This window comes from Xiphophorus couchianus, chromosome 5 (assembly GCF_001444195.1).
Source record: "Xiphophorus couchianus chromosome 5, X_couchianus-1.0, whole genome shotgun sequence".
NCBI classification, from domain to species: domain Eukaryota; kingdom Metazoa; phylum Chordata; class Actinopteri; order Cyprinodontiformes; family Poeciliidae; genus Xiphophorus; species Xiphophorus couchianus.
In genome coordinates, this window is record NC_040232.1 from 39,514,420 (window position 1) to 39,539,829 (window position 25,410).

General features: G+C 39.6%; 1 protein-coding gene across 7 annotated transcripts in view; it reads left to right on the top strand.

Moving 5' to 3' along the window:
* Nucleotides 1-25,410, top strand: part of radil (Ras association and DIL domains) — a 33,891-nt gene that overhangs the window by 5,433 nt on the left and 3,048 nt on the right. The window contains exons 5-20 of one of the 7 annotated variants that reach the window (XM_028017071.1): nucleotides 4,099-4,206; nucleotides 7,122-7,237; nucleotides 7,329-7,511; nucleotides 9,185-9,842; nucleotides 10,971-11,101; nucleotides 12,053-12,090; nucleotides 12,218-12,369; nucleotides 12,530-12,642; nucleotides 12,795-12,911; nucleotides 13,307-13,430; nucleotides 18,552-18,724; nucleotides 18,964-19,114; nucleotides 21,160-21,386; nucleotides 21,845-22,029; nucleotides 22,066-22,169; nucleotides 23,945-24,084. In XM_028017071.1, the coding sequence (XP_027872872.1) occupies nucleotides 4,099-4,206; nucleotides 7,122-7,237; nucleotides 7,329-7,511; nucleotides 9,185-9,842; nucleotides 10,971-11,101; nucleotides 12,053-12,090; nucleotides 12,218-12,369; nucleotides 12,530-12,642; nucleotides 12,795-12,911; nucleotides 13,307-13,430; nucleotides 18,552-18,724; nucleotides 18,964-19,114; nucleotides 21,160-21,386; nucleotides 21,845-22,029; nucleotides 22,066-22,169; nucleotides 23,945-24,084 (2,720 nt within the window). Of the gene's footprint in view, nucleotides 1-4,098; nucleotides 4,207-7,121; nucleotides 7,238-7,328; nucleotides 7,512-9,184; nucleotides 9,843-10,970; nucleotides 11,102-12,052; nucleotides 12,091-12,217; nucleotides 12,370-12,529; nucleotides 12,643-12,794; nucleotides 12,912-13,306; nucleotides 13,431-18,551; nucleotides 18,725-18,963; nucleotides 19,115-21,159; nucleotides 21,387-21,844; nucleotides 22,170-23,944; nucleotides 24,085-25,410 lie in introns of all 7 variants that reach the window. The other 6 variants (XM_028017072.1, XM_028017075.1, XM_028017070.1 and 3 more) reach the window with 6 other exon arrangements.

Below are 25,410 nucleotides of genomic sequence, written 5' to 3' on the forward strand. Positions count from 1 at the left end.
ATGACTTTCATGTCAAGTTGTCATTTATTGTATACATATACAGTACATACTGTATACCTAAATCCAAAATTATTCATACCCACAGTCCGATTTGGAGCTGGGGGTTCTTCTCTTTTTTACTGTTTTCACTAATATCTCTCTTCTGAGATGTCAGTGAAAACTACCATTAGCTATTGCTACTTTTGGCTGGAAGTAGTAATAGCATTTTGGAGTAGCCTAGCCAGTGTCCTGGCTTCAGTCAGAATTTATAAAGCAGAAGAGATGACAATTAGTCCCATTTTAGTGAGGCCTTACAATTTCAAACCTCTTCTAACCAAAGATGGATCATCAAAATACCAGTAGAAACATCCAAAAAAAATGGTCTGCACTGTGATCAGAGTGTGTGTGATCGGAGTAATGAAAAAAACTACTTTTGAAAAAATATGGCTTCAACTTGCCAGTTTTTCGGATATGTTTTAGGCACTTTAAGGCAGAAAAAAATGTTTGCAGCACTAAAACAGACTAAAAATGAATGATTGCAAAGCCATTCCTGTGAGAGCCATTATCTACAAATGGGTAAAAAATCAAGGAACAAGAAAGGAAGCTTGCCAGTAGGTGGCCTATCAAGATTCATTAGTGAAACAATGACTGATATAGGAAGTCACATTCATAGTTTTGGCTGTGTGATGGTCTTGTTTGACTGAACCTGAAACACTTGATAAAATTGTGACTCCTGCTCTCCTGAATGAGAATGTCATGCTATCACTTCCTGATCTTAAACAGGACAAAGATGCAAAGCATACAAGCAAGCCCACCTTGGAATGGCAGAAATAAACAAAAAGAATGATTGAAACACTTCAATGTAGTTTAGCCCTCCCATGCTCTTGAGAGACGGGGTCATTAAGACCCCACAAGTTTTTTTTGTGCACGTTGCAGCAGGATCGTGCTGACCCTGTGTGTGCTTTCACGAGGTTTTTTTGTGTGGTTTTGGAAATTGACAGTCTGAGCGCGACAGTTGGAGAGTTAAGACAATTCTGCAAAGAAGAATGGGCTAATGTTTCTCCACAGTGATGTTGAAGACAGTCATTGCAAACACTCTGACAGCTGTTGTGCCCAGCATGCAGGTTATCAGGGGTTATTCCTTTTCCACACAGAGCCAGGTGGTGTGGAAAAGAATCGCTTTCTTCTCTTTTTAATAAATGAAATTTTCATCTGGAAGCTTATTTTGGTCTTTACTTGGGTTTTCTTTTTCTTCAAATGTGATTTTAAAAAGTAATGAACAAAATAAATATACAAGGTTGCTCATAGATTTTTTTTCCCAGGCATTGTGTTTTGAGGCCTGTCCTATATGTTCAACAGTTTTGATAGTTGTGCTTTAAAGCACAAAACATGCTTGATATGCTGTCAGAATTAGACTGCATTTACTGTAAAAATAGTTTTGATATTGGCTGTATTAAAATGCATAAAAAATATATGCTCAGTCAGTAATGTTATATTAATTTTGATTATAAGCTACTGTTAAGTGCTTGTGGATGTCAGGCTGTCATCACAACACTATGATTTAGTTTCTCATAAAACTTAAAACTTTATAAATCGAAGTAATGAGTTGAATGCAGTGAGATGAAAGTTTATACATTTTGCAGCTAATTTCTAAAAATAAATACAAATCAGATTACAGAGTAATGCAGATACTAAGGTGACTGAGAGGAGGGACAACTTTCTCTTTGATCTCTTTTAGAAAAGTAAGATATAAATAATGTTAAAAAAGGGGCTTGATGACCTAGTCCTACTTTGCTTGATTTCTCTATGCAGCCTCCAGAGTGTTGTTTGAACAGATCTTTTGGTGTGTGTGTGCGTGAGGGCGTGGACGTGTGCGGGTGTGTGTGCGTTTTTGTTTTGGGGTTTTTTTTAAGCTGAGCTCAGCAAAGTTATTTATGAGGGCAAAGGTGTCTCCATGTGCTCTTCTATTAATAGAGCTATTGGGTACAGTTTATTTTTCAGTCTACTTTGAACATAGCATCTATGCAAAGTTTCAGTTCAGTTTGAAACAATTTCATTGTTTTGAATCAGCTGTTTTAGAAGTTTTTAATGACCTTCTGCTAAATGCTGATTTGTGGAACTGTGCTGCTCTGGTGCTTTTAGAACACTGCATAAACAATGAAGGCAATGTTTTAAACTGTCTATTTTAAAGTGGCAGATTCATGAATTTTTAAGGCACAAAGTATTAAAACACCAACCTTCACCATTTACTAAAATATTTGTATTAATAAACAAGTCAAATGGAAGAAAATGAGCTCATACAACTAAACTTGCCATAGTTAAGAATGAATACAAGAATTTAAAAAGTGACTGAAAGAAGTTAATTTCCTAAATAGCTATCTGTACATTATATTATCAGTGTTTTCAAAATGTATACATTTATTTTTATTTTTTTTATTGATTTTCCCTCTACCATTTAGAATTATTTTTGTTATGTATGAACAAAGTTGTGTTTGTTTCTGGGTGAAACTGAAACATCTTATTTGGTAGGCTGTATTCAGTAGTTGCTGGATTCATTCAAAACATTTATCCTATGATTAGTATCATCATGTAAAATCCTTTGTTGTTCTAAGGTGAGATGTTGGTTTAACATTCTGAAACGTGATCTGATTTTTTAAAATGCTGTCAAAGAAAAGAGCAAATGATAACATAACAGCAAATATTGCTTCCTATGAAAAAACATCTGTTCACTTATCACATTTTGATGTTTTTATTTTCACACTAACCTTTTCTCTATGTTTTAGCTTTTAGAAAACTCACCCAGCCTGGACTTTTTTCTTGTTCTGTTAGCAGTTTTTATCTTTTTTTTTTTTCCCCCTTTGGTGTATGTGGGAGCGTGCATGTTCATGTGTGAATTGTTTGTTCTCACATACACTTTAATAAAATAAATCACAATTTAAAGATACTGTAGAACTTTCATTGCCAACCTGAGCTATGGTCATCCTTCAGTAGTTTTGTTCTGTGAAAGTTAATTTGTGCCAAAGAGATGCTCACACAGGGACTTCTGCTGTTAACTGAGCAGTTTTTCTGTGAATGTTTAGGTTTCAGCTTTACTTGTCACTTTGATGGTGTTGGAATGCAAGCTGACACTGTGCATTAATGGAAATCATTTCCAAGCTGAGGAGGGACAGGGGGGGGGTTAGGGAATTCTGAGGGATGCTGTGGTTTGGGTTAATCTACTCTCCAATAAACGCCACTAAAGTTGATAAAACTTCTTTTTTTTCTTGTCTTTTTTTTTATTAAAAAAAAGTTAAAATAATAGCATTTTTTTATGGTTATCAGCCTATCTTATCAAACCCCATGACTTTCATCTCCTAGATGTTTAACTATAGGTGCTACTTGGAGACGTCCTCTTGGATCCCACTAAAACTTAGCTGAAGTTGTCTGCATCTGGGGATCAACCACTGTTGTGGACAACTATGTTGTCCACATAGAGATGCACTAATGATTCCATTGTGTTAATGATGTTGATGGAAAATATGGTGGTACTAAGGATTGATCCATGTAAAACAACATGAGTAGCTGAGAGAATAAAATGCTGTAATTTCACAAACATGGGTAGCGAGATATTTGGAGATCTAGGAAATACATTTACCAGAAACTGCAATGCAACCAAGCTTGTCAATGAAACCCATGTGTTTCATGTTATTAAAAGCCTTGGCTAAATTAATAAAAATTGCAGCACAAGTTTCATTTATGACTTTTAGACTTGCAGTTGAACAGTCATGGCCAGTTTGCCATGTGGACTGCAACTTTGAAAGAACGAGTCCAGCTCCTCTGACCCTGTAGCCATTCATTAAACACACTCACATAGATTTGGCACAAATTAACTTCATGATTTTTGTTTTTGCTTAAATTAATTTGGCATTTCTATGTCAAGAGTAAAATTCTGCCACACCTTACATTATCTCTCTGTAGTAACTGCTTATGTGTCTCACTTCTTTCTGCATGTACGTCTTGTGGCATGTGCTGTGTGAAAGGTTTTGTGTGTTTGGGGGCAAATTCTGTTCTTGGTGTTTGGGTGTGGGGTTGTTTTCTCAGCCCCCCACTTCCCTCCTAACCCCTTCCACCTTGCTGTAGGGCCCAGAACCCCTCAATTCTTGGCGGCTCTAATGGGTCGGTCTGGGCTGGGCAAACACAGGAGCTCCCCCCTGCGGTCTGGTCGGGTGGTACAGTCCAGCTCTAAAGGTGGGGACTGGCCTCAGGTAGGGTGGCTGTCAGTCATTTCCATGAAGACCACCTCTACCTGCGTTGTCACCCCCCATAAGTCAGTGACATACAGTGGCTTGCAAAAGTTTTCATACCCCTTGAACTTTTCCATATTTCATCACATTTCAACCACAAACATAAATCGATTTACATTCCTATGAAATATAAAGGTCAACATTTCTTACAAATATAAAAATGTGGTGTGCAAAAGTATTCAGCCTATTTTCTCTTCAAATGACTAAATAGAGTCCACCTGTGTGTAATCTAATGTTAGTAGAAATCCATCGGCTCTGTGACACCTCAGAGGTTGATTAAGAGAATATTGGGGAGCAAATAGCATCATGAAGTCCAAGTAACACAGCAGAGGTCATTAAGAAAGATGTGGAGAAGTGTTTAAAGCAGGTTTGACTCAGATTCAATGTCCACCTCCACCGGAACATGTGAACACCAGAACAAGTGGGAGTTAAAGTTCAGTCTCATGGGAGACTCTGCCAGACGTTCCCAGCAGACCCTTATAATACGTTGGGGTGTGACCGGCATCCTCCCCCACCACCGGAGCCAACTCACCACTAGGTAGTGGTCACTGGACAGCTCCGCACCTCTCTTCACCTGAGTGTCCAAGATATCCGATGAGACGACGACAAAGTCAATCATTGAATTTATGCCTGAACCTGGTGTTTTCCATGTGGAGGGTCATTCCTCACCTAAGACCCATCTGCCTTGGGTCACTCTAGCAGGGCATGAAGCCCCTGACAGTAAAGCTCCCAGGATCATTGGGACACTTAAAACTCCTCCACCATGATAAGGTGGCAGCCCATAAAGGGGGATCTGTATTCTACTGTTCACAAATTCTCTCCATCTAATCTGACTGAGCTTGAGGTGTTTTGCAAAGAATGGGCAAAAATTTCAGGTCATTAGATGTGTAAAGCTGGCAGACAAACACTTAAAGATTTGCAGATGCAATTACAGTAAAACATGGTTCCACAAAGTATTGACTCAGAGGGGCTGAATACTTTTGCGCACCACACTTTTCAGTTTTTTATTTGTAAAAAAAATTTTGAAGAATGTTTAATTTTCTTTCTACTTCACAACTGTATACCAATTTAATGTGGTCTTTTACATTAAATATATGTTTGTGGTTGTGATGCGACAAAGTATGGAAAAGTTCAAGGGGTATGAATACTTTAGCAAGCCACTGTAGAGTGTGTTAGGATGCGTGTGGGTGTTACATAGCCTGGCCATAGATTTTCTGTATTCGATTCACGGGGAGTTGTTCACCTTTGCACATTCTTCACCATTGTCTGCTTCTTGTGATTCTTCATCTTTTACCACTTACTCACCTATGCTTTTATTTTATTTACATATAAGTTATTATACATGTGCCACCAGAGGTGGGGACTCGAGTCACATGACTTGGACTCGAGTCAGACTCGAGTCGTTAAAATCACGACTTGAGACTTGACTTGAAAAAATGCTCAAAGACTCGGACTTGACTTTGACTTTCATGCCATTGACTTGGGACTTGACTCGACTTGAAGCTGTTTACTTGAAAAGACTTGATATTTTTTACTCAAAGTCTTAAAATTTAAAACACATTATTTATAAAGTGGCGTCATTAATTAATTTCACTCATTCCGTATCAATATGCGCAGACCGTCACTATGGTTTTCCTCTCTCCTTATGTATGTATGTGTACGTAGCTGCAGCACAACCAATCAAATTAACAGGATTTGGACGTTTAAAAAAACGCGGCAAAGCTACAGAGCTCAGGGAACGAAATACGAAATAACCGCTCGAATATGCTTCCGCGAGTAATTTCTTTTGGCTACGTAGGTTATGAACTTTCGACTAAAAAACGAACTGCAACTTGTAAAACATGCAAGAAGAGAATATCGGATGGAGATGCCACGACGTCCAACTTTGTCCGGCATTTGAAGCTTCACAAAGATCGGTAGGTGGCACTTTTCTTTTGCTGTAAGATAGCTGACTTTAGCTAACTTCGTGTTAGCATGTGTACTCCGGGTTAAATTGGTGATTATTTACCATAAATCCGGTCCTTCAAATGCCTCCACAAATAATGTGCACCGTGTTAGCTCAGGAAGCCGGTGGATAGTGAGTGGGGCTCCGGAACAGAAAGCAGATTCTGGACCTGAACACAGGGTGTCCCATCATGATGATGAGCCGGGTCTAGTATCATCTAAGGATGGTTGGTGTATTTGAAGACATCTACGTTGGGAAATTATATTGACAATATATTGTTTTGACAGGTCAGAGAAAAGAGGAAAAAACTGCTGTTATGGTTCTTTGTATTGTGCTGTGGAAATGTCAGCATTTTCCTCTTTTTTTATTGAATATCAAGTTTAACAGAACTGGGCAATAAAGTGGTCCAATTTAAAAATGTTTTTTATACTTTGTGTTCAGCTACACATGTTCTATCATTTGAGATAAATACATATTTTAAAACGAACAAATGGTCTATTATTTGAATTTTATGTATAATTGCAAATAAAAAAAAATAAAATAAAAACGACTCGAAATGACTTGAAATTAAAGGTTCCTGACTTGAGACTTGACTCGACTTTTGCCTGTCTTTACTTGAGACTTGACTCGGACTTGAGGACAAAGACTTGAGACTTACTTGAGACTTGCAACACAGTGACTTGGTCACACCTCTGTGTGCCACTAATACCTAGGAAACTATTTTAAATCTGGTCGGTTCACGCATGTGTTCAGCATTTATGTTAATAACAAAATACCCCAAATCATAGAAAGCTTCCTCTTTGCTCTTCCCATCCTTTTGTCTTCCTTTCACTTTATTCTCTACATGTTTTCCTCCTTGTCCTTCCCTTCCCTCCTTGTTCTCATGCTTGTTATTCCTCTCTGCTGCCTCACAGATATTAATGCCCAGGCCCGGAAGCTCCAGAGGAACAGGGCTAAGGGGACACTGACCCTGCCCCGCTCCAGCAATTCATCCTTCTGCCGCAGCCTCAGCGAAACAAGCCTTAATCAGGTAGGGCCCTTGCTCACACCCAGTTTGGATGATGGATTATCTGTTATTCACCAAACAACATAAATGCATACACGTTTCTCTGTATGTTCAGCTTGGAGTGGGAGAAGAGCCCAAACGATATTATTCCACCTTGCCAGGGCCACTGAGGGGTCGAGAACGTGACGGACCCTCCAGCAACCGGAGGAAAGAAGAGGGCAGTCAGGGAGCAGGAGGGGTGAGGCACTCTCTCTACCAGTCCCCCCATCTTCTTCTGCTACAAGGATTCAATCGGCAGGTGAAGATAATGAAAATGTTCATAATACCATGATTTTTTTCCATTTTGCCACATTATAGCAACAAACTTCAATGTATTTTACTGGGATTTTATGTTGTAGACCAGGGGTCTCAAACTCCAGTCCTCGAGGGCTGCAGTCCTGCAACTTTTAGATGTGCCTCTGCTGCACCACACCTGAATAGAATAATTAGGTCATTAGCAAGACTGGGAGAACTGATCTACACATAGAGGAGATAATTAAGCCATTTCATTCCAGTGTTTTGTACCTGTGGCACATGTAAAAACTGTAGGCAGCGGCCCTCGAGGACTGGAGTTTGAGACCCCTGTTATAGACAGACACAAAATAAACCATAATTGTGAAGTGGAAGGAAAATAAAACATTCTCTTCTCAGTTTTTATAAAGGTGTGACGAGCATTTATATTAAACATTTGTATTAAGCCCAAGTCAAGTCAACATTTAGCAGAACTACATTTTGCTCTTATTTCAGTTGTCAGTCTAGTGGGGTTCTCACCTACCACCTTTGATCTTATAGTGACTGAAATGTTTGCTAATTTTTCTTTGCAAACTTGGTAAAGCTCAGTCAGATTGGATGGGGAGAAACACCAGTTTTCAAGTCTTTACATAGATTTTGAGTTTGATCAGATTGTTGGTAAATGACACCTCTCTAGTATCATTTAAACCAGGGGTGCCCAAAGTCGGTCTTCGAGGGCCGGCATCCTGCATGTTTTAGTTCTCTCCCTGGTTTAACTCACCTGGATCAAATGATGGCTTGTTAGAAGGCCTAAGAAGAACACTGACATGCTGAAAAGGTTGTTCGTACAACCAAGGAGAGAACTAAAACATGCAGAATGCCGGCCCTCGAGAACCGACTTTGGGCACCCCTGGTTTAAACTATTCCATGTCATTGTCCTGCTGGAAAGTGAACTTTTTCCCAAGTCTCAAGTCTTCTGCTTCTAACTCTCCCAACTCAATGCTGATCAGCATTCAGTTCTGTGGAAGTAAAGAATCCACTCTGCATGATGGTTCCACCTGCTTTTTGCATCCAAACTGAACACAGTTTATCGTGAACTGTGTTCAGGGTGATGTGCAGTGCTGTTTTTCTGCCTCATATAAAGTGCATTTAGACCAAAAAAGTTCCAGTTCAGTCTGATTTGATCATGTTCTTCAAAATCTTTACTGTGATCCCTACATGGTTTATGGCAATCTGCAAAAGGGGCTTTTTATGGGTTATGCCTTTCTTCTTGCTGCCTTTTTTAAGAGGCCTGACTGGTGAAGTGGATGAGTCATAGTGATCCTTTCAAGAGACGTGAGTCTCTGCAGCTCCTCCAGAGATCCTGCCTCTCTGATTAATGCCGTAGTTGGGTTTTACTCTTTTACACTTTTGGATAATGAACAGTGTCCGCTGTTTGTTTAAATGTGTAAAACTCAACTGGTTGCACTTGATTTTATTCAGGGATACCAAAGTAAAGAAGTAACACTTCAGATTTAATGATGAAAAATTTACAATTTTCCCTCCACCTCAAAGCACTACTTTGTGTTGGTCTATCATATACAAATTCCAATATAATACATTGAGGTTTATGGTTTTACTTTTACAAAATATAAAAAGGTTCAGGGGATTTGAGTTGTTTTTCAGGCCTAAATGTACCAATGATTCTTCTGTGTTTTGCAGGACTGCCTGGTTTATCTTCTGAACAGAGAGCAGCACACAGTGGGTCAGGAGACCCCATCAGCCCGCCCCAACATATGCCTCTTCTCACCTGACATCCTTCCTCTCCACTGCCGGTTGCGCCGAGTCCCTGCACCACATCATCATACCAACAGCAACAAGGGAGACGATTTAACAGAGAGTCACCGTTTCTGTGTAGCTGTTGAGCCTGTACTCAACGCCACTGTGCTGGTGAACTTTTCCCGCTGTGAGCGCACAACGACGCTGCGACATGGCGACCTTCTCTCCTTTGGAGCACATTACATCTTCCTCTACAAGGACCCCACGGGCGCCAAGCCCCTGCCTGCTCAAACCTTGGCACGGCTGCGCACATTGGGGCAGCTTTATGATTCAGGGGTAGATGAGGGGGAGGATGGGACTCAGACTTGTAAAATGTGCGGTTCTGTACTGAAGGACAAAACCGCACAAGTGGTTAGTGTCCCGGCAGTTAGACGTAGCTTCAAGCCACAGCTGGTGAAACCTCGTGGTGTTGGGATGGTGTCAGGAGGTGAAACAGCAGGACGAGGAGGAGGAGGTCAAAAAAGAAAGCTACAGCTGGAGTTTGACCAAGCTCATGAGGACCAGCTGTTGAATAGAATCGTCTCTCTCATTGAACCTGGAGGTCAGTACCTTTAAAAAAAATAATCTCAATATAAGTGCAGAGCTACTCCAGTGTGCTGCCACCCTGAGCAGCACAATTCTAGAATTTATCATTCATGTATTACTATTGATAATAATGACATTAATACAATTATAATGATTAAATGGTATTATGTCTAATTAGATTATTAACATGTTGCTTTAAATGGTTCAAGTATTTGTGTTAAGAAATCCTAGATTATATATTTTTTAGTTCTGTTGTATTGAACAGATTTTCAAAAATTCTTACAAGATAATTATCACAATACTGGCACCATGATGTGGAAAGAAATGTCTGATGCTATTAATGAATCCAGTGATTAGTGGAATCTGAGATCCTGTCTAATATGAAAATGTGTAATTTTTTTTGAAGAATTCTACTCTGAGATTTGGATAGTTTGGAGACTGCAGCACAGTGTTGAATTATTGCTGTATTGTTTTATGTAACCCTTTAAACACAGATTAGAAACAATTTTTTAGAATTTTATTTATTTTATTTTGTGTAAGCACAACATCTGGCTTAGCTTATTTATTTATTGCAAAAATATTTGTATTAATTGTTTCATATATCAAATATAGACTGTTTCCCCAGAGGAATTCTAAATCAGTCTATATTTGATATCAGTATTGATACTAATTTTGATAATCAATGATGGCAGCAATTACTTTGACAAAACATAAAAATGTACTTTTTGCATCAGGAACTTGGTAATCATGCCTTTCACGTTGGTGCCTATGTTTTCCTGCCCTGCAGAATAGAAAAAGCAAACCTCTGATTTTTAAACAATTAGTTCTGTTTTATGCTAAAACGGGCTCCAGCAAAGAAAGTTACAGAAAGTCAAATACACAAGTGACATCTCTCTAGTGTCAGCTTGGTTGACGTCTTCCTACCTAAAAAAGACAGGAGTCACACAGTATTTGTCTTCATCCATGACAGTTAACTATATGCTCCCATTTTGTCAACTACATCACCGTATTCTCATATAGGAAGAGTTTGCATGTGTCTATAAATATTGTGATGATTACATTATGAATGTGTAGATTGGATATACACCTCAACATGAAAATAAGTCAATAGTATTCTTTTCTTTTTTAAATTTCTGCCACCCAGGAGACGACCATAAGCTGACGCCTGCCTACCTATTGTGTCTGTGTATACAACACTCTGCATCGACCTTCCCTCCTGGCAGCTTCGGCAAACTGCTGCTGAAGATCGTCCGTCGAATCCAAACCATTGCATGGGTTGGTGTCAGTACATGGACTATTCTTTTGGTGAAATTGTACATTTTTATCCCAGATTAGAGGAATACCCTGATAGGCTTGCATTCAACATGCTTTATTTTAGCATAGTTTGAATGCTAGTATAGTTTGATCTAGAATTCAAACTATACTAGATCCTAGTGTGTTTTTGTTTATTACTTTTTTCCCCATAGAAATTTCTCTGTACCTTAACTGATCATTGTAGTTGAAACCAGAAGTTTACATACACATATTCTCCTCTGAGATGTTTCCTCTTATTTGTACCGTAGTTATTTCATTAAATGAAGTTGTTGTTGAGCATTCACTGACTCTGGTTAAGGCCATGCCTCCACTCAGAACTGCTGGTAGAGATGAGACAGAAAGTGGCCAATGTTATGTCAGACCTAGATTAATTGAGGTTTTAATTTTAGGATGTATGTTTTCATATAGAAATCATTGAAGGAGTCTTTCAAATCTTAGTGAGAACACACATTAGGTTACTAAGCAGTTATAAAGGCCATTAAGTTGCTGTAATGGCAAAAAAGGATTTAGCTATTGGTTACAAAGCAAATCTTTGTGTTTGTAGTACAATGTTTCAACTGGGAAATATAAAGCTACAGAGTTTGTATTCAGAATAAAAGCTAATTGTTTTTCATATGTTTCTACAGCATCAAATTCAAACAAATATTCTTTTGGAAATTTGATGATCAGATTTTAGAGTTACTAGTTAAACCTAGCAAAAGTGTCATACAGGCTTTCAAAGGCATTTATGAAGAATTAAATTATGTAAATTCAGTATTCTGAGTCTGCCAGGCTTTTGTAAATGTCAATGATGTTTCTTTAGAAAGCTTGCTAAGGCATTAAAAGAAGTGTAATTCACCTACGCAGATCCTGCAAGTTTAATGGGAACTTAATTGGTGTGGGTTTCTGTGTGTGTGTGTGTGTGGCTTGCAGGAGAAGACAAAGGAGCTGGCTCAGAAGCAAGCTCAGCAGTGAGTATCGCTTTCTAACTTATGCTGCATAGAAAGAACTAATGTGTACTTATGTGTTACTGTCTGTATGCTGTTTGTGTCACTGTGTCTTCATAACAACGTAACGCGTCACCTTGCGTGTGTGTAGTCAGGACCCAGCCTCCTTGTCTTTACTCAGCATCTCAGACCTGATCCCAGACTTGCAGACCATCTTCTTCTGGATGTCAAACTCAATTGAGATCCTCTACTTTATCCAGCAAAGGGCGCCAGCCTACACACACAGCATAGAGACGCTGCAAGGTAACACACCACACACTCAGTCTGAATGATGAGTGGAAATGGCCTAGCTGAGGAGTCATTACTCACAGACATGCAGCAGAAATGACACATCTGTACGCATCACTTTCCTTTTTCCTGCAACCTCTTAAAGGTCCCTGTGTCTCTTGCCATCTCTGTCCAGGGTCAAAGGAGTCGTTGTTATCGGCGACCATAACAGCCAATGAAGAGGCTATGACTATCTTGGAGGAAGTTATCATGTACACATTCCAGCAGTGTGTCTATTATATCACTAAGGTTCTCTGTCACTATTGCTTTGGCACTATATTCTTTACGTTTTAAAAACTGAGCTGGTTGCAAACATAAATTGTCTATATTATCCTTGTATTGAACATTCCTGATAGATTGAGATCATCTTGATCATGGCACATGTTTGTGTTTGTGTGTAGGCTCTTTATGTGGTGTTGCCTGGTTTATTAGACTGTAATCCATTCCCAGTCGACAGCTCTGAGCCCTGCTGGAAAGGAGGTGTCGGGTTTCCTGAACCTGTCCGCAGAGTCCTGCAGGTAAGCATCTGAGTTATACAGCAGACTTAGACTTACTTTATTGTCATTGCACAGAAACCACATTGAATTTTGCAACAAAATGTCATAAATGTAGAAGTGTGCACTCTTGAACTCTGAGGAAATGATACAAATAAAACAAATAAACATATTCTAAAGAAGCACAGCACACAACTGTGCCTATTTTCTTTCAAACTGAAAATTGGTTAATGATCAATATTGTTGGGTGCTTGTGGTAGTTTTACTCATCAAATTCAAGTAAAACTGCTACAAGTGTCTTCAGATCAGCGATCATAGAACAGACTGAATATACAGTATATTGTAGAATACTGTATGTCACAAAGCATCAGTGGTATTGACATTTCTGTTCTAAAAAGTAGATTTCTTTGTGTCTGCAGGTTTTTCAGAGTGCACAGGAGCTTCTGCACGGTTACCTGGTTCACCCGGAGATCCAGGCTCAGATGTTTGCTTACCTCTTCTTCTTCTCCAATGTTTCACTGCTTAACCAGTTACTGGACAAAGGTAAGACAAAAAAATAACATCCACAGTTTCACACTCCTGTCTATTAAATATCCTTACTAGTGTGGATAGTTGTTTAGTATATGTGAGTGTGTGCCCTTTCGTCCTTGCCAGCATTTTGACAGGGACTATCAAAGATTTGTCCGCTGTGCCCTTCTCCGATCTGCATTCTGTTTCCCCTCCTCCTCGGCTTTCTCCCCCTCCTCCCTCGTTCTTTCCATCTGGTCATCAGGGGGTTTGACAAAGAAGAGCAGAGATAGAGTTGAAAAAGTGGCAGGGTGAGGGTTTGGGTGGTTGAGTTGTTATGATGACCTTACTAATTGTGTATTACTGGCTTCAAGTACAGAAACAGTATTTACCACCAGCAATTTTCAACATTTCCGGACAACTCACCTTATATCTTTTGTCACACACACAAGCACACTCTGAATTATGCCATATGTCTTCATTAACTGGTGAGACAGAGTTAAAGTCTGGCAAAAGGAGAAATGCCTTTACACAGTCTTCCATCTCCTCCCCAACTCCATCTCATCACTCCCCATTTTGCTGGCAGCTTTTCTCCCTACCTCCTCCCTCCTTCATACCCTCTTCTGTCACTCATTGATATTTCACTGCTGATGGTGTCCATGGAAACAAGGGAGTGAGTTTATGGCAGGTATAGCTGACGTTTGCACCAGGCACTCCACAAGGCTCACACTCACACAATAACTCCATCACATCACTTCAGAGGCCCCATAAACACAGCTCACATTATGTTACATTCCAGATCAGGATAGAGTGTGTGTTTAGTTTGACTTGCTTGATTGGGTTATCTAAATGTGTGCATGTGGGTCTGAGTGTAAACAGCTGTTCTAAAGCATTATCCCACCTTCACAAGATGCTATGTGATGTCTTGTCTGTATAAGATCCTTCATCCCAACATAGATTACTGTATGCCCAGACATAAGCCTATTACTTCGATGTGGGTGTCTCTGTGTGTGTGCATCCAGAACATATGGTGGAGTATTGTAAAGGGTAATGTGTGTGCAGTCAGCAGATAATGCTCACAGTTCATTGTCTGCTTGCAGCTTCCTGTCATGTGCAGGTTCTGCACAGACATGTCTGCGTTCTAGATAGATGCACATATAGATACTTTATTAATGCAGAAAAGGGAAATTTACATATCCAGTAGCACCAACCACAAATGCACCTACAGATATGTAATAAATAATAGTTTTTTTTAAAAGATATTAAAAGAAAAACATATTAAATACCATGCCATACATGTAGTATCAGAGAGTATTAAAAAGTCTAAGTGTTCTGGGAACAAAAGATCTGCTCTCAGTTCTGGAGAGCAGTCAGCATAAGCACCAGGCTTTGCTACAGCTGATTTTCTGGCTGACCAGGAAGCTGTGAAGCAGGTGTCATTACATATTGTAGCATATGCAATGACATCAGTCTATTGCCAAGCGCTGAGCTAGCTTTTCTCATTAGCTTATCCAGTTGCAAGTATTTCACCAATCACTTGTTCTGCACTACTTCAAGGAGGAAAAGCAGAGGGTGGGGAATTTCTATCTTCAGAAGTCCAACAATATTTCTTGTGCTTTGGAAGTATTAAGCTGCAGTATGTAACCTTTACTAAAAAAAACGTTATATATATATATATACGTATATATATACAGTATATATATATATATATATATATATATATATTTGTTCAAATTATCATTATGTCTCGACAGTATAAGATAATCTGTGAAAAAAAAAAAATCAAGCTCTTCTGCTCTCCCAGTGCTCCCAGTTTTAACTGCAGAGGAAATCCATCACTGTCAGAAACAAGCAATCAGAACCAGGAGGAGGGTCTTAGTGCTGCCAGTCTCCCTTGTGTACATGCTGCTTACCCTCCCTCTTTATCTCTGATACGTTACAGCAGAGCGAAGCGTAATGGAACCGTCCATGATTGCTCAAGCTAGTCAGTATGTCTGCTAATAATGGCAGATAAACAGTTTTTCTGCAACAGTAAAGGTACTTCTCCACTAGTTCTACTCTAACCGGTTCGGTCCCGGTCCATCACTGCCAGATTCATTTCTATTAGCAAATCTGAAGTGGCTCTGCCTGACTGTTCTTAGATTTTTGTACCTACTTCAGGGGTAGTAGTATTCAGGGGTAGTACTCTATATTGTTCTGTATTGTTCTTCAGTACTGAGCCAAGTATTGCACGGAAGTGATTTGATTGACAGCTGTGATTTAGCAGCTCGTCTCCATGAAGAATGAACAGCAATAAGGAAGAGAGAAACGGTCAGCATTCGGTCGGAGGTTTGCATCGACAGTGTGAAACACCAGAACAATAGTTGCTGTCAGAATAGTTTTCAATGTGACAGGTCTCTGAGATATATTTACAATTTCCTGGGTATAGAGTGAACAGAAATGGGTCCAGATTGTACCGCAGGCTAATGTGTTGCTCTAAATGATTCCCTAGACATTTTTGCAGTTGGACAATCTGCGGTCTCTTAGTAAGGTAAGCTGTTATCCACAAAATCAGGGAGAAGTCAATACCCATTTTTTATTATCTATATTTGACTGTTTCTGTCTCTTCTTCAGGTCTTATAGAACAAAATTCAGCTCCTCTTTTTTCTCAAAAGCCGCTTTTCATGATTGAGAAGCTCCTTTATGCCATGGGTGATCCATGGATTATTTTTTGGAAAACAATGTGTAATCCTCACTGGTATCCCAACATCCCTGCAGAAGTTGATGTAACTTATGATGTCCACCTTCTTCTCCATGTCCTCGTCTGTATTGTTCTCCAGTGTAAAGCCCTACTAGACTCTGGTCAATTTCCTAGAGGAACGGGTTGTTACAGGCAGTAATACTACTCTGGGAGTGTAGTGGGTTGGATGAAAACCAAATTGTGATGTGATCTGCCTAGGACTGTGAGGCACTATAAGCATCATTGGTATTTGCATAAAACTGGCACAATATCGGGTCTTTAAATTAGCTGTGTACTCTATGAACGGTGTAATAAATATTTTGTTAGTAATCACATAGTTCAATGATTAAGAAGCAGAACATAAATCTACACAAACAATCATGAAGTCTAACTACTTGAAAGGAAATTCCTAAATTAATTGAAAATGAACATTCAGAGTTTCATTCATAAACATTCACAAAATATGTTTGCCTATTCTTCTCTCTGAAAGGTAAACTCAAGGTTTCTGTGCATAGGTGGAATCTAATTTCCTGGCCCAGCTCCAAGTTTGGAGAGAAAATATAAGGAAATAAAAACAGAAGTGGGGTCTTGAGAAATTGTTATGGTGCTAGAAACAGAAAAGACTAACCTGTTGGGTGAGATGTCAGTTTACTTTGTCTTGAGTTTGGGTTACTTCAGAAACCTAAGATGGAGGAAGTGTCTGATTTGGTTACAGAGAGGTCACTATGAGGAGGAGACTGTTGGTTTTGTGGCACACTCTGGACAATTCCTCTCAAATGTCAAGCTTTCTGGAGAATTCTTTACAGCAGGCAAAATATATCTGGCTGAAATTAAGATTAGAAGGTGAACAAAAACAGAAAGTTACAGTCAATACAAGCCCTGAGTTCAAATTTTAACCAAGTTGAGCCCAATTTAATACATTTGAATGGGCCTCTTCTGTGATGGTTCTGTTCTGTGTCTTTGCCCATCACACACAGAAGTCACGCCGCTGAGATGTCCTTAGGCTTAGAGGAGTTTAGATCATGTTTGTTTGTGCCCAATAATTTATACCAAAGTCAAAACAGAAATATTATTCTTTCAAATCTTTGTTTGCATCTTAAAGGGATCCATAATTAGTTGTTACAATAGAATTTAGTTGAGAAATATTTATCTTGGATGTAAAATCAACACAGTAATAATACTGCAGGTTGTTTAGTTTTTATGAATTTTAATAAAATATTGTCACACAAACATTGCCATGTTGTTCGTGCTGCGATGCATTCTGGGTAAATGACATCTATAGGTCTAACTGAATTACCTTTCTCCTGCCAAAACAGCTATGAGTAATGTCATTAAGCCTTTTTATTTTAAACCAGAACATGTTGAAATCAATCGGAATGTAGAAATCATAAGAGGTGACAAAGATGAGGAGAAACAAGTGGAGGAAGAGCTGAACCTAATTTCTCAAAGCCTAACAAAACAAGAACAAAACCGAGGCATAACATTCCAAGACTGAGCCCAATACCAGGAAAAAAACAAATCAGGACTGGTCTCCATCTCCTATCCCTGATTTTCATCTCCTTCATCCAAAGCTGTTGTAAGGAGATCATTCTGTGTGGCATATATATTCTGGCTAATTGTGTAGAACCTGCTTTTTGTAATTGCTAAAGTACAGTACAGTAGCTATCACTTCTTCTGAGTATGAACACCAAGCACAGAGGACATCATTTATCTCAAAAAAGTCTATTGGCTGCTTTCAGTGGTTGAACGCATTGAAGTTGGGGAATCATAGCTGACCATGTGTTTCAGTCCAAGCTATTTTTATTTACATTGCACAGTGTATTGTTCTGTTTTTTTGTTGCATCCACAAAATTTGAAGCCTGGAATTTTTTTCAGGGAGATGCTTTTGTTGCATGGTTTTTCTTCTCTTACAGAACACTGCAAGCTTTCCTAGAGGAACGGGAACCCTCTGTCATGCAGCTTCACAATGATTAGCCCAGATACCATAAATGTGTTATTGTTACTGCAAAGTTAGCCATCTATTTCACTTTGTGGTGAAACAAAAAGTCTATTGGCTGCTATCAGTGTTTGATAGCACCAGTACAGCAGAGCTGCAGACTGGAGCTGGTCTTCTCTGCAGCCAGCTGAGGCCTTGTGCAACACCACATTTAAGGCTGTAAGCGGTTAGTGGGTGTTGCTATTGTTTCACTTTCTTCAATCAAAGCTTAATTGAAAATGTATGTCTATTGTGATACAGAGCAACACGCCAAGACAGAAATTTACATAAGCACAAGTTTGTGTTTTATTCTGCCTCTTTCTGGTGCACAGAATTTGATGTAGTGTCCAACTGTGTGTGTGTGTGTGTGTGTGTGTGTGTGTGTGTGTGTGTGTGTGTGTGTGTGTGTGTGTGGGTGTGGGTGTGGGTGTGTGTGCGTGCGTGCGTGCGTGCGTGCGAACAGGTCCAGCCCGAGGTTGGTTCCAGCGTTCAAAGTCACTGCAAATCCAGGCGTGTTTGCGAATGCTGATGGAATGGGCAACTAAGTCCGGTCTGGGACATCTGGCTGAAAAGTTCTTCACCAAACTCAACAGTACTGTGTCCATAGTGGCCACGCCCCCACAGCAGCTCACACAGGTGACCCACACAAAAGCATGCTCATACTTAATCGAGGTATTGTTTGAAGAAACGTACCACATCATTATTAGTCCTAAACAAGTCAGGCAGCATCTCAAGAACCTCATGTTTGTCATCTTTAAGGTACACATAAAGTTTATCTTAAACTTTTTGTTTAAGGTAAACAAAAGGTTCAGATTAAATAATCTGACTTTAATCTGAATAAAGTCAGATTATTTTTTTCCCTGCTTTGTCTGCAGTTGAGTTGGCGAGTGTTGTCCAGTGAGCACCCATCTCTGAAACCAGTCCAGCTCCACAGGATCCTCACCCAGTACCAGCTGACAGCAGAGATAGGTCCTGTCCCAGTATGGCAGCCCAGCAGTGAGGACGAAGCTTATATCTATAGATCAGGTACAAGTGTGACTCCACCAAGTAACGATGACATAAAGGCCCATTATTGTTAAATGATTGCGCTCATCATTTCTGAATGATGGCAGTTGGCTTTATTTTTTGGATAACAGGTTGAAGAAGCTGATAGCCATACTTACATTATCTACAGTACAGACCAAAAGTTTGGACACACCTTTTAATTCAATGAGTTTCCTTTATTTTCATGACTATTGACATTGTAGATTCACACTGAAGGCATCAAAACTATGAATAACACATGTGGAAATATGCACTAAACAAAAAAGTGTAAAACAACTGAAAATAGCCCTTATAGTCTAGTTTCTTCAAAGTAGCAACCTTTTGCTGTGATTACTGCTTTGCACACACTCTGCATTTTCTTGATGAGCTTCAAGAGGTCGTCACCTGAAATGGTTTTCACTTCATAGGTGTGTCCTGTCAGGTTAATAAGTGGGATTTCTTGCCTTATAAATAGTCATGAAAATAAAGAAAACCCATTGAATTAGAAGGTGTGTCCAAACCTTTGGTCTGTACTGTATATATTTGTATATGTTAGGGCTTGAAACAATAAAACATGATGAATTAATTATTGAAATAATCATCAACTAAATTAGTAATAGATTAATCGTTAACTGAAGTATATACTCAAAACGTCCATTGCTGAAAAACCAACATACTCAGAGTAGTAATAAACCAAAAGTGTATAAAAAATCTTAACATTCTGCGTGTAGATTTAAAAAAAGAACCATTTACTCTTCATAATATGTTTTACCCAGAACTCTTCAAGTGGTATAGTTTTAGCTTCTTCTGGTTCCAGTTCTGAGAAAAAAAAGCCTCTTAGGCACTTTTTGCTATCCAATTATTAAGTGGTTAATCAAATAAAATTGTCAGCAGACTACTGTACTGATGTTAAGTCGAGCAGAAAGGGCTGAGTTTTTCACATGTTGATGTTATCAATGTTAGAAGTAATTTTTAGCAGAAGATGCATCTTTTGCTTCAAACGACCAAGCCATTTACTAAACTAATGCTATTATTGGATTGTCGCCAATAAAATGGCGTCAATCCATTTTCTTATACATTCAAATAAATGCTTCAGTTCCTTTTTTATATTTCTAATACTGTGTAAAAAAAAGGACTCAAGTGGTTGAAAGAACGTGCCAATTTTTTATGATTCAACGTCAGAATAATCAATACAATAAAATAAGTGTTAGCTCTTCATATATATTTATATAGAATTAAATCCATCCATTTGTTTCTGCTGATCTGGGGTCTGGTCACAGAAGCAGCAGCCTAAGAAGGGAAGTCCACACTTCTCTCTGTCCAGCCACAGCTCCAGCTTCTACAGGGAATCACAAGGCGTTCCCTCTAGTGTGTCCTGGGTCTTCCTCTGGGTCTCTTCCCAGTGGAGCGTACCCTGAACACCTCACCAGGTGGTCAGGAAGCATCTTGACCAGATGACCGAGGCACCTCAACTGGCTTGGCCTTTTGTGTCAGTGATCTTGTTTGTACGATCATAACACAAAACTTGTGACTATAAATGAGTGTAGGAACGTAGGAACGTCCCCGAAGGGCACGGTCAAATTCCTTCTTCAAGTCCACAAAGCACATGTAGCCAGTTGAGCGAACTCCCAGGTACCCTGCAAGACCCTGTAGAGCTGGTCCAGTGTTCCATGACCAGGACGAAAACCACACTGCTCTTCCTGGATCAGAGGTTTGACTATCTGACGGACACTCCTCTCTAGAGTGTTGTACTCAACCGTACAACATCCAGAGCTTTAAGGTAGAATCTCATCCCCCTTTGAGGCCTTGCCACTGAGGAGATCTTTAACCACCTCAGTGACTTCAACACCAGAGACCCCAGGCTCCGCTTCCTCACAGGAAGGCATGTTGGTGGGATTGAGGAGGTCTTCGAAGTATTCTGACCACTCTGAGATTTAAGTTAGGACTCTGACTGGGTCTCTCTAAAATATCTTCCAGTCAGAACAAAAATATTGTAAAGAGGTATGAATAATTTTGTGCTTAACTGTATGTTTTTGTTGCGTGTTCAGTTGACCTCCTGGAAAGCTTTGAGAACCACCCGCCCATCGTCCTGCCCAGCTCAGGGTTCAGAGTGGACCTGGACAGCGAGTGTGTGGAGGACAGCATCTACAGACAGCTGCTCTATGTCCGACACTACCTGTGGGGTCTGAGGACCAAGACTCAAACTCACACCACCACTCCCAGTGTGCACACACAGTCCAATGGAACCAACACGGCCGACTGGCCGGACATCCAGGTCAGAAAAATCCATGTGTAAGAACGCCTCCCACTAATCCAGGTCATGTGACCCAGCAGCTGCAGTAGTTGTGGGATTATAAAGAACTTCTCAATCAAAAGACAAAACCTTTTTCTCCGGCTCACATACACATGCACTCACACAAACCTAGACATGGTTAAATCATGGTTAATCTGATTAGACTTTGGGATGTCTAATTATTGGGAACAGCTGACTAGACCATAATCTTCGGTGTTAGAACACCTTCTATGTACACCAGAGAATCATACAGTCCCTGATGCACTAAGAGGAAGGTTTGTAAATAAAAGGATTATAAATTGAAACTTTAATCATATCAACTGACGTCTTATTTTTAGAAACAAAGTGCATCCTGTATCAGTGGTGAGAGACAAACTCAATTCCATCTGTCATATCATTAAGTTTGTCCTCTAAAGTCTGTCATTGCTTTGACAACCCAGAGGGAGCTGCTGCCTCCGGCCCACAGCAGCCCCCGCTCTGGGGGGGGCGCCGGGGATGAGACGGCAGCAGAGGAGAGGGGACGAGACCGGCCCCCGGGCCAGACACAAACCCACAGCCTCAGAAGGAACGGAACCATTCACCATCCTCGTGCAGCCAATTCGGACCCATCCTGCCTCCTGACCCCACCCAACACCCCCCTGTACCCAGAGGGGGGAGGTGTAGCGGGGCCCATTCTCTGCACCAGCATTCAGGCTAATGGCTGCTCAGCCAGAACTCTAGCAGAATGTAAAAAGACAAACGGACTCCTCACAAATGGACTGGAAGGTAGGACCAAGCACAAAGTCCAGGGTGAATAAAAACATAACATACAGTAGAAGCCATTCTTTCACACTGACCATTCATACTTCCATGCAAAATTATTCATACCCTTGGAATGTTTTCAGAGTTTGACATATTTTATTTGAATGTAAAGTGATACATTCAGTACAACATAATAAACAAATGTAAGGAAAATAAATGGTTTTCAAAACTTTGAACAAGTAAACTAATAAGTGCAGCATATATTTGTATACAGCCCTTTTGAGACAATACTTTGCAGAACCACATTTGGCATAATTAAAGCTGCAAGTGATTGTCTCCCATCTCAATCAGGTTTGCACATTTAGAGACTGAAATTTCTGCCCGAGTCGTAGATCTCTGCAGCTCCTACAGAGTTGCCCTGGGTCTCTTGGTTTCCTCCTTAAAACTCTGCTTGGCTGGCCTGAAAGTTTAGTGAATCAGAATTCATGAAAACTCTTCCATCACTGTTGGTGATGGATTCAGCAGTGATCCATGAGATGTTCAGAGGTTAGAATATTGCTTTGTTTTATTACAGAACTCATCACAGAGCAGAGATTAAAACACACAGCTGGGCAATATTTATTATGTGACCTGTGAGGACAGTTGGCTGTACTGGATGTTTTTCAGGGTTAATAGCTGAATATAGGGTGCTGATGCTCAGCTACCCTATATTCAGATTTTTGAAAATCATTCATATTAGTGTTGAAATTCTAATAACAAAATTAAAATTGCAGTAACAGACAAGTCAGGTAATGAAGGAAAAAATGGAACAAAATGTCACACTTGAACAGCTGCAGGCTAATTAGAGATGCTGAAAGAAACCGTTTAGATTTGGATGGAAATGTGAGTCTTCACATTTCACTGGTTTCAGAACATTATCTGCTACAGAATAACACATCAGACAGACAATGGAGTTTATTTTTACTGTGTTCAAATATTTTGTAACTTATTTTCTGAATTGAGTTGAAGCTAGATCAAATGTTTGTATGTAATAAATTAAGGAAAATGTGTTTGATTAGGTTTGGTAGCTTTTAATTTCCCTTTGGGGGTCAAGAAAGTACTTTTAGATTTGAATTCTTTGCTTTTTTGCCACATTTTATTTTTCTCGTTGCCAATAAATTGGTGCCTGGCCATATTCGGAATGAAATTGGATTTTCATCACTACTTTTAGGGTTTGTCTCCCCCTACTGGCCAATTATCTTTACTGGTAGAGCTTGATTTTGGATTTGTGCCTTCTCAGTGCAACTGAACTGTTTTGTACTTGGAAATTTTTCCTAAATTTCCCCCAACTGGCAGCTGACACACTAACAGCAGCAGAAACTTAACCCTAATTACCATTGGGTGAAGTGATCAGACACTACCCTCACTATTTAAATCCGTTATATAAATTAATCAGATATTTGTATGTTCTATTGAAATCATGGGTAGGGCGTTAGTTGCACTCTGGAACCTGGACTTTGATAGCTGTGTGTTTGTGTTAAACCTCGGAGTCAAAACGAGCCAATAGAATCCGTCACTCTTCTGATCTCAGCTGTCAGGTTGTGCTGCAGGGTGTGGAGAGGTCGACTGTGTGAATTGTGTTACAGTAGTGATGGCTATAGACTCTCATTTGTGTTGTTCTAGGTCAACAGCAACCCTTCTGATGAGTTGTCTGATGTTTGTCAAACCCCACAGCAAACTGCTCTGTGTGTTTTTGTGCCTTTGGTTGTGTGTGTATGTCTGTGTGCGTGCGGGTGTGTGTGTGTGTGTATCCTCTGCAGGATGTATTAGTGGCTGTGAGTTTCCTTTCCCTGTCTCCTCCCCCGGCGCTCCTTCCCTTGCTGATGATTTGTGTGTGGTGTTTGTAGTGGAACTCGACAAGGGACCCTACGGACTGGGAATGGGACTCATAGACGGCCTGGTAAGTTTCCAGATCAAATCTTCTGTGGTCTGTTACTGTTAGGAAGTATCTGATATCTGATTTTTAAAAATTTTAAAATTTTAGAGCATCATATTAGTATAAGATACAGTTGATTTTGTGAAAGTGCTGCAGAGCTACAAGGCAAAGGCATTTACAGCATATAAATGATGTACAGAAACCCTTAAAATCATTTTTTTTTCAGAATCTCACACTGAAAAGTATAACCTTTAAATGTGTATGCTTCTTCAGTGGACAAAATATGAGAAATGACTGATAAAACCAGTGGTGCTACATTATTGTTACCACTGCTGTCAATTCTTCATGAAGCCTCTCTTTACCAACAGGAAGGCATTTAGTGTTAAGTTGGAGCAGAGTCGGATCTTTGAGTTCTGCCTCCCTCACTCTGGAAGACGGCTCACTTCTTTACCTTCTGGATCAATTTGTGTTGATCTGGTCATGAGTTTTGGATCACAGTCCAACTGTAGGACCAAGCGACACTTAGGAGTGAGCGATATAGATTCAGAATTTTATCACAAAATGTTTTAGTTCTATTGTGATGATAATACAAAATTATGATTAAAAAAAATTAAGTATTACTTTTTCAGGTGACTGCATGGCACAGAATTCATAGCATCACAAACATAAATTCTTCTCTTGAAAAATATTGTAATTTGAAATGAGCTTCTTCAGGACGCTACATACTGGAAGAAGTGTGATTAATGTCACAAACTGTGGACATATTGTACTTTTCCATATAATTATTTTGTTTTACACCAAGCTCAGCTGGACTGCTTGTTACTTAGAGGTTCACAACCACAATACTGCAACTGTAGAACAAGTTAAAGTCATATGATTACAACTGTGATGGTAGAACATGGGTAGGCAAGTAGGCGTCTATTGGTTGTTATGGAGACTTGGTGACTGCAAGATCCAGTTGTTTTTTTTTACTTCCTGGATAAATCTTTTCAAGTTAAAGGGTTGTATTGTTCTGATTTTGTTGTCATGAGATTATACTGCTGCAATAAAATGTGAATGTATTTTAAGCCAGGGGTGTCACTAAATGTAAGCGGTGCAGTATGGAAGTTATTACTCATTTCTGATTGAACATTGGGACTGACTGTAAATTAAAAGCAGCAGGCAGGAATTTGAAATTTCACAGTTCTAATCTTACCAAGTAAAAAATGTCTAAAATGTAGATTTTTAGATAAATTATCAATTATAAACAATCAAAGAATCAAAACTAAATCTGATCTTATTTTAGTAACCAGTGTGTATTTTAGCCAAACTGCCTTTTAAACCCACTTATATCCTCTTGACCTGCAGTAA